Source organism: Grammomys surdaster, unplaced genomic scaffold (assembly GCF_004785775.1).
Source record: "Grammomys surdaster isolate TR1022 unplaced genomic scaffold, NIH_TR_1.0 257, whole genome shotgun sequence".
Classification (NCBI taxonomy): Eukaryota; Metazoa; Chordata; class Mammalia; order Rodentia; family Muridae; genus Grammomys; species Grammomys surdaster.
In genome coordinates this window covers 5,838,448-5,847,566 of record NW_021604698.1, presented here as the reverse complement: position 1 = coordinate 5,847,566, position 9,119 = coordinate 5,838,448, and the positions used below count along the sequence as shown (strand labels likewise).

The 9,119-nt window shown below is 46.7% G+C and overlaps 1 protein-coding gene across 1 annotated transcript in view; it reads left to right on the top strand.

The window, feature by feature from the left end:
* Positions 1 to 8,846, top strand: part of Tnfrsf11a (TNF receptor superfamily member 11a) — a 46,997-nt gene extending 38,151 nt beyond the window's left edge. The window contains exons 7-9 of the mRNA XM_028775651.1: positions 5,606 to 5,789; positions 6,961 to 7,129; positions 7,726 to 8,846. Coding sequence (XP_028631484.1) covers positions 5,606 to 5,789; positions 6,961 to 7,129; positions 7,726 to 8,033 — 661 coding nt within the window. The 3' untranslated portion in view covers positions 8,034 to 8,846. The remainder of the gene's footprint in view (positions 1 to 5,605; positions 5,790 to 6,960; positions 7,130 to 7,725) is intronic.
* Positions 8,847 to 9,119: the final 273 nt, after the last annotated feature.

Below are 9,119 nucleotides of genomic sequence, written 5' to 3'. Positions count from 1 at the left end.
GAGGGAGAGAAGGGGGAGGGGAGAGGGAGAGAAGGGGGAGGGGAGAGAAGGGAGAGGAGGAGGGGGAGAGGAAGGGAGAGAGGGGGAGGGGGAGAGGGAGGGGGAGAGGGAGCTTACTGGTCCTGGCATACGCTTTTGTCACTTCAGAGCCTACCCCTAGTGACATACTTCCTCCAACAAGACCATACCTTCTTCAACAAGGCCACATCTCTTAGTTCTTCATAGATGGTCCACCAACTGGGAACCAAACATTCAATTATATGAGCCTATGGGGCCATTATTCAAACCACAACATTGCAATCCCTGGCCCCAAAAGATTTGTAGCCATATCATGATAAAACTGTATTAAGATCAACTTCCAAGTCCCTGTATTCTTTCTGTCTCAAACCTGTTTAAAAGCCCCAAATCTCTTCTGAGACTCAAGGAGGGCTCTTATTGTAACTCCCCGTAAAGGCAAAACCAAAAGCAAGTCACATACTTCCAATACACTGCAGCACAGAATATATGTTACCATTCCCAAAGGGAGGGAGAGGGCACAGTGAAGAATGCTGGACCAAAGCTGTTGGTGTAATTGATTAATCCGGCCTCTGGTCAAGCCAACTATCTAAGCTGCAGCGGCTCTGTCTAGCTCAGCTGCCATGTTTCTCAGTTAGAGGCCACGTGTGCACAGCAGCTAGAACCTGCCCACCAGAAACACCAGCCCTGCCACCCACAAGACGCCAGTGTGAGAGATGGCTCTGCCAATCTTCCATGCTGTCTCGGCAAGACAGGGCATTGCCATTCTGCCATCCATGGGGTCCCAGTAAGAGAATGATACTCTAATTCTTATAGATTAATCAAAGGCTTTATATGTTTGGTAATGATTAATAACAAGATGCCCATAGAAGGAGAGTTGTATCCCAATTAGCTAACCTAATTGTAAGTTGTTACCCACGACTGTTCTCCATACCTGTGTGGTTCTCCATCCTCCTACATCTCTGCTCTCTCTAGCTCCTCTCCCTTCCTTTCCTAACTCCTCCCACCTTAGCTTCTTCTATAAAAGCAAGACAGAATCCCAGCAAGGCAACCTCCAAATCCTGTAGCTCTATCCATGTCTGTTGTCCAAGAGCTCGATCACTCTGTGGTTCTCCCTCTCCTTCCAGCTTTGTGAACTGCAATACTTCCCTTTCTTGGGCTGGTTCAACACACTGCGTACAGCTCTCCTTGGCTGTCTCATGGGTCTGGCATCTCCAACATCTTCGGGTCTCCAGTGAAAACAGGCTTTCCCTTCACACCATGGCCTCTTTGGACCCCATGCAGGGACTCTCATGCCACAGGGCTTGGCTGTTTTTAAGCACCAAGGAAAGTTCCTCAAGCCCTTTATACCTGCACTCTTGAATCCAGAACTAGGTGGCTGGCTGAGACTGCCAAGTTCAGGTACCTGTCTGTACTGGAAACTGGCCCTCTCCTTAAGCTGCATTTGCATTGAATTCCTTTTGTAGAACAGATGACTACAACAATACATTTCCTGGTGCTTCTTTTCTCCTCAAACTGTGTGTTTTGTATTTATTTTTGCCCTGCTTGCTCCTTTTCATTATTAATTTTCATATAAAAATTCTTTTTTCATTATTTTCATTTCTGCATAAGAGTGACTACGTCAATAACCACATGACATAATCAATACTAGGCTGTCTTGAAATCTCCACTGCTAATGACATTAGCCCAAAAGTCTTCTCTTTTGCCGCCAGCAGATTTTTTTTTTTTCAGGACACGTGTATAAAGCAGCCACTTTTCTAGTCACAACATTGTAAGAGTCGTCTGTGCCCAGCCACTAATACTGTTATCCTTTGAGACACCTTGAAGCTGGTCTTGCTCTTCCAGGTTCCTACTAGGATGGCCCACTAAATGCCGCTCACACCATTCAATCGCCATTCTAATCCAAAGTCCCAAAGTCATCCTAGTCCATCAAAGAGCATAGTCAGGTGCTCGCAGTAACACCGCAGTCCCTGGTACCAGCTTTGGTCTTAGCCACTGTTCTATTGCTGTGGAGAGACGCCATGACCGAGGTGTCTTATAGAAGGGAGTCTTTCTTCAGGGCTTGCTTACAGTTTTAGAGGGTTAGTCCACGATCATCATGGCGGGAAGCACGGCAGCAGGCAGGCATGCTGCCGGAGCAGAAGCCGAGAGTTAGCCTCTGCAAGCAGGAGGCAGAAAGAGAACAGGAGACCGGGCATGGTGTGAGCTTTTGAAACCTCAAAGCTCACTCCCAGTGACACTCCTCCTCCAACAAAGCCTCACCTCCTAGTCCTTCCTAAACAGTGTACTAGCTGGGGACCAACCATTCAAATATAAGACCCTGCAGAGGTGGTCTCATCCAGACCCTCTTACAGGGAATTAGGAGAACTTTTACTGCTCCCAGGGCACTGGAGGAAGAAGACACCTGCTTATACCTCTTTCATCTCCATCCCCATCCCTGAGCCTACCCACTTTAGGAAAAAAAAAAAAGTTTCTTTCCTGAAAGGTTGGGGAAAAGGTTTTCCTGTCCAGATGTTCCTCCCTTCCCATCTGTCCCCGAGCAAGGGCGGCTTGCTCACCTGCCCCACTGTCAGAATACGTGCCAGTACCAACTGTGTCCACAAAACAGACAAGTAGGTAAAATTGGCATTTTTATAATTTACTTGTCAGAAATATTTGGCATTTATTAGTATTAGAAATCAACACATTATTTCAAAAACAATGAAAAAGTCTGTCTAGGTAGATGGCTCAGTGGTTAAAACACTTTAGCACAGGCAGGAAGACCAGAGTTCAGATCCCCAGAATCCACATAAATGCCAGCTTCGTGTGTGCCCACACATCATAAACATTAACACCCACCCCACATATACATGTGACTGCACACCATATACATTAACACCCACCTATGTGTGCTCACACACACTGTACACATATATACCCACCCATACCCACACCCGTGTATGTGTGCCCACACACATGCAAAGACATGCATATATACATATATAGTACACACACATATGAAGGTGAAAAGAATTTTAAAATTTTGTTTTACATACATGTACACATACACATATACACACGTACACACATACACATATATGCATATATATTATTAGTGCTAATCTTCCTTCTGGGCCAGTTGCCCTGGTTTTGGGAGAGATTCTCCACAAGAGTGTCTAAATAATTCTTAGCATGATTCAGAATGGAACTATTTTATACATTACTTCCTTCCCCTGTATCACATGCCTAATTTTTTCCCCAAATGCCTGAAACGGATCTTTGCGTTGCCATAAAAAGGAAAGCATATGGGGGAAACAGAAAATGTTCGAGTGCATATGTGTGTTTTTAGCTCTGGTTATGGAGAAATCTCCATGACAATTTGGTAGTTTCTTCTCTGGCATGCTTCTTGTGGTTTAATATTCGTATTGTATGCATCTTAAACAACATAACATGCTTTTGAGAAGGAAAGAGTGCATTGCCTTGCTTGAGAATGTAAGTCTTGGCAGGAAGTGTCTTCTCAGAACCAAGCTTCCTCTTCCCGCCTGAGAAAAACATTTTCTATCTGTAGAAATACAGAAAGAGCCTTCTATAGAAAGCATGGCTTTAGTAAACTGTAAACATATTTCTGATTATAACCAGGCAGATAATATGTTCATTATTTCCATTGTCTTAGATGCTATTTTTACTTTATCTAGCTAAGTCACATCAAATATTAGTATTAAGTCAACTAACCCATTTTAAATGTAGTAAAAACGCCCAGGTCACTCTGGAACTGAACCCTTCCACCATGATAGCAGTTCTGTCACCTCCAGAGAGCAGGGAGATTGTCCCCATTGCCTAAAGCTTACAGTCCCATCAGGGGCATACATGCATTGCTAGGGGCTAAGGGGACAGCTCTGTGGCTAAAGTGCTTACTTAGCAAGCACGAGGCCCTGACCTTGCCCCAGTACCCACTTAAAAAGCCACATTTGGCAGTGTGTGCCTGTAATCCTGATTCTGGGACATGAGACCAGCCAGCCAGTGTCTCACAAAATAAGGCAGAGTGTGAAGGCGTTTGACTTCTGGCCTCCTTACTTGTACCTATATATTCATCCACACATACAGTGTATACGTGGGGAAATTTTCATTACCATGCACTTTGTATATTATCTTAATTAGAGAAATCTTATGGAGTAAGTTCCTTACCCAGGATCGTGAAGCTAATAAGCAATGCGACAATAACTCAAATATCTAATGGTAAAGCCTGTGCCTTAAAGCACCACGCCTTTGCCTCTGAGATTGGGGCCAGGAAATGAGAATGACAGGCTTTACTTTGCTTGAATTCCTGGAGCTGTCGTAAGTCTTCCAGGTTTTTGAGCAAACACAGCTTTAGGGGATGGGGAGGTCACTCGGTTGCTATGGTGCATGTTACACTAGCCTGAGATCTACGGCATCCGGGTAAACTCTGGTGCAACAGCACACATCTGTAATCCCGGCACTGGCCAGCAGAGGAGAAACATGAGGACCCCTGGAGCTCATTGATCAGCCTGCCTAGCCAAACCAATGAGCACCACACCCAGCTAGACAGCTCTGTTCAAACATAACGTGGAAAGTAAGGGGATCAGACGCCTAGCATCAACCTCTGGCCTCTGGTGCACACACACACACACATGCATATACACCTGCACACAAGCACAATGTAAAACATGTACATAAGGTGCTCATGCACACACAGACACACACCACACACTATCACAATGTAAACATGTACATTCAGAGCTCATGCACACACACACACACACACACACACACACACACACACCACCTACTCCCATGGCCATGTTTTCTAGAACCCATGTATATTCCCAGGGCTGTGAGTATGACCTGAGCTCATTGGACTTTAGGACCTAACAGTTCTATTAGCTTACAAGAAAGAGTATGTTTGATAGGCAAGAAGATTATTGCTATAAAAACCATTGGAAGATTTGGTACTAGCCAAAGAATGAGTGGCTAAAAATATCTTGCCATTGAATTTGATGCAGATGAGAGGCTGTGCAAGAATTGGGCCACAGACTCTAGTGTCTGCACTCAGACCTTGGGGAACCACCTTTCATTCTCACTGCCTTAAAGAAACTAGACCAAGAATTCTACCAGAAACATTGAAGATGTAACTAACACTGTGTGGATCTCCATTGTCAGAAAGTTGTTAAGAGCTTTCCACCAAGCACTAGGGGAAACATAGCCTGGGGACTGTGCTTTAAGAGCTTTGGGGCTGGAAACAAGCTAGACTGGAAGAGTGATTGCCTGGCATATACCAAGCCCCAGATTGAATGAGCAGTACTGCATAAACCAGGCATGGTGGTGCACGCCCATGGCCACAGCAAGCCTGTAACCCTAGCACACTGGAGGGAAAGGCAGGAGGATCAGACATTCAAGATCATTTCCATCAGTGTAAGGATTTTAGGGCTAACCTAGGGAAAGACCTAAGATAAGAGAGAGGGGAGTTATCGATGGACAATGTCTACAGTTCACTGTCTTATTGAGTACCCAGTTCATTGATAGAGAAAGTTATATTTGCAAACACTGCAGTAATATTGAAATATGGCTATCTTGTAAGACATTGTCTCCTGAGGCAGCAACACCAGATCTGTGGGGACAAAATCAAAGCTGCAGTCTTACCATGCAGCTCCTCGGGGCCACTGATGGAATTTGCAGAGTCAACTGAAGAACAAACATGCAATGTGCCTGGTGTGACAGTTAATAGGAACCTCGGGGTGATGGTGACGATAAAGCCTCTGTGCCCACGGCCCTGGCAGGTGTGCAGGTGACCCGTCTGAGGGCCATTCTGCCTCTCACATACTGCCAAGTCCGTGGCTGTTTTGTTTGTTTTTGCTTTTTGTTGTTGTTGTTTTTGTTTCTTGGGTATTTTTTTGTTTTGTTTTTGGGTTGTTTTTTTTTGTTGCTGTTGTTGTTGTTTTAAGATTAGTCTGTATGAACTGATTCTTTCCCACAAATGCTAGCCTGGTAAGCTTGATCATAGATTGTTTTTCTCATACATCATTCCTTTACACTTTGTGTGTGTGTGTGTGTGATATGTATGTGGTGTATGGTGGGTACACACATGTCACAGTGCAAAGGAGGAAGTCAGGGGACAATTTTCAAAGTTGGTACTCTCCTGTTGTGGGACTTAAGTCAACTCAGACTTATTCAAAGAGTGCTTTTACTCAAAGAGTCATTGCCCTGGCCCGTAAAACATACCTTTGATTTAAAGAGTATTGACAAGTTGAGTTGATAGTTTCATTCTCTTTCTAGGTAACTTTACTCACTGTCAGCAATTTTGAAGGCTTTTGTGAGCCATGCCTTCCAAGAATGACATTCATTATCGTTGTGAATCAAAGGACAGTGCATTGTCTATGCCCTGCAAGCTCAAAGAACTGAGTTCCACACTGAAAATAAAGACTGGAAGCAAGAATGCACATTTGTAGTTTAGTATATTACTATCAGGATAAATGTGACAAGGGGGAATGGCTTGAAATGAAATGCTCAAGATTTTATGTAAAATCTGTATGTGCACGATGACACAAAACAGCTCAGGGCTTTTACTGGGCTCAGAATAATTGAGACGCTGACCAGGGAAAAGGAACAGTGGGCTCATCATGGTGATATGTTGGAAGATAAAAATGTAGATGGTGAATAGATTCCATGTACCACGACATTACCAGACGGATCTAAGTAGGATGAGAAGAAGAGATGGGATCATATCCAAAGTCACGAATCAGTCCTGCGCTAGGGAGAGAGGCCCTCTAGGCTTGAATAGAGTGAAGAACAAAAGAAATAGATGACGTCATAATAAAACGGGAGAATGGCCGTGTAGGGTTATTAGGGTCCTGCCTCCTCTGCCACAGGGCACGAGGCACTTGGGGAGGTGGAACAAGGGAGTTTGACCTGCTTACTCCACACTGTCAAAGGCTGGGTATTGGGCTGTAGGAAAGCCCGGGATACCTCTCCAGGGGTGTGGAAGTGCAGTCTGAGGCGCAGGGCAGCTGGAGCTGGCTCAGGGGACCCTGGGCCTTTAAGGACCCGGCCACCGGCCAGCTGGCTGTTTCTCAGGCTCTCAGACATGAGGCTCCGCTGGATGTCGTTGAAGAGCTGAGGAGTGGGCCACCACCTCCCCACCCCCATCTAGCCTAGGGGAGGGTACTCCGGCTTGTTCAGCGTGGGGAGTCTTTGGCTTAACAGCAGCGGCTGGCCTGGGCTTGGCTTGGGATCACAGAGAAGCCTTCTACAGGAGATTCGATGGCAGCTCTATAGGCAAAGACCTTTCCCATGGCTCCCCACTGCAGATCCTGGTTTTAAGGCACTTATTGCGTGGTGGAAAATTGATGTGTAAAACAATATTCCCCTTCTCAGGGTGGCCTGAGGTTAAATACCTTTTGCAGGGAGGAGTATCTGGGAAGGAAAGCTTATTGGCTAAGCCTCCAGGCCTTTAAGTACCTTATTAAAATAAAGATCTGTCTTGAACCCACGTGATCACAGGTCATGTCCTCTACCTGTGGAAAGGATTGGGGTGTTGCCCTGACTGATGGCCACAAATCTATGGGGGGGGGGCTGTGGCTAGTGATAGGGGCCTGGTGTCTACCATCCCTTCAGGTCACCAGGGCTTCTAGCCTTAGATCAACCAGGAACCTTTCACGGTAGCCTGTGGCTAACCGTAGTCCCTAATGCAATTTCTCTGTGCTCTGTCCCCTGCAGGGAACGTGACGGGAAACAGTAACTCCACATTCATCTCCAGCGGGCAGGTGATGAACTTCAAGGGTGACATCATCGTGGTGTATGTCAGCCAGACCTCGCAGGAGGGCCCGGGGCCGGCAGAGCCGGAGCCGGAGCCGGAGCCCGTGGGCCGCCCGGTGCAGGAGGAGTCGCTGGCACGAAGAGACTCCTTTGCGGGCACTGCGCCGCGCTTCCCCGATGCCTGCACCCCCGGGGCTGGGCTGCAGGAGCAGGAGACATCTCGGCCGAAGGACGGGGCATCACGGCCGGTGCAGGAGCAGGGGGTCTGAACAATGTACAGAGAGACCGCACCTTCTCTGCCTGCCCTGGGCACAGGGCACCAGTGGCTTTCCAAAACCGTGCCGTGGCTAGCCACTGAGCACCTCCTCACAGATGCAGGCTGCTGGCACGGTGGTGGGTGGAGCTCATCTCTCACTTCCTCCAGCGCCCTCTCCTCTGCCTCCCACCACCCGGCATCATTCAGTTTGGCCTTTTTTGCAACGTTGGTGTCCTGCATGATTGAGATGTATATCACCCACCCCCATATTTATTATTCATTTGCTTTTGGAGTGTTTTCTGATACTTTCCTCTCTCTCCTGACCATTCTGAAGGTGCTGTCCCTTTACATTATTTTGCACTCCTCCCATCTGGTGACAGCGACAGCGTTTTCCAGTGTCCTCTAAGCACTTTCAGAAAAGGGCCAGACGTGTAGAGCAGGGGAGTGAAGTGCAAGACACGAGTAGAGGGATTTTATTTTCTGAAAACAGTCTGCGTCTCAGTTTTTCTCCAAAGAGTGAGAGGGACACAGGGTCACCACCACGAAGGCTTTCAGTTTATGTAGATCCTTGAGGGCTAAGTTCAGGTGGTCTGGTCCCTTACCTGTTTTTGTTTTCGTTTTTTTTTTTTTCCACAGTGGCAGGTACTTGGCCACTAAATCTCAAAAAAAAAAAAAATCATACGTTTTGTGGTTTGGGCATTCTTATTTTCTGAATGGTTAGCTGTCTAGAAAAGACAGAGGAAATACATAGAACATAAGGCTCAAGGGGAAAAAAATGAAGGTGCCAGGGAAATTCAAGAAACAATGAATAAAGTTGACGTGGTAATTTGCTGTTTCTCTTCCTCCATTAGGATGTTGGAAAAGCACTTAGGCACTAGGCCCTTTTGTCTTCCAAAGTATTCGCGCGTGAGTAAGGTAGCCTTATGGAAGTAAAAAACATTCCTCCGTATATGTGTGTGTGCGCGCATGTGCGCGCACGCGTGTGTGTGTATGTGTGTGCGTGCGTGTGCGCGTGCGCGCACGCGTGTGTGTGAGTGTGTGTGTGCACGCGTGTGGGGGGCGTGTGCGCGCACGTGTGCGTGTGTGTGTGGGGGCGCGC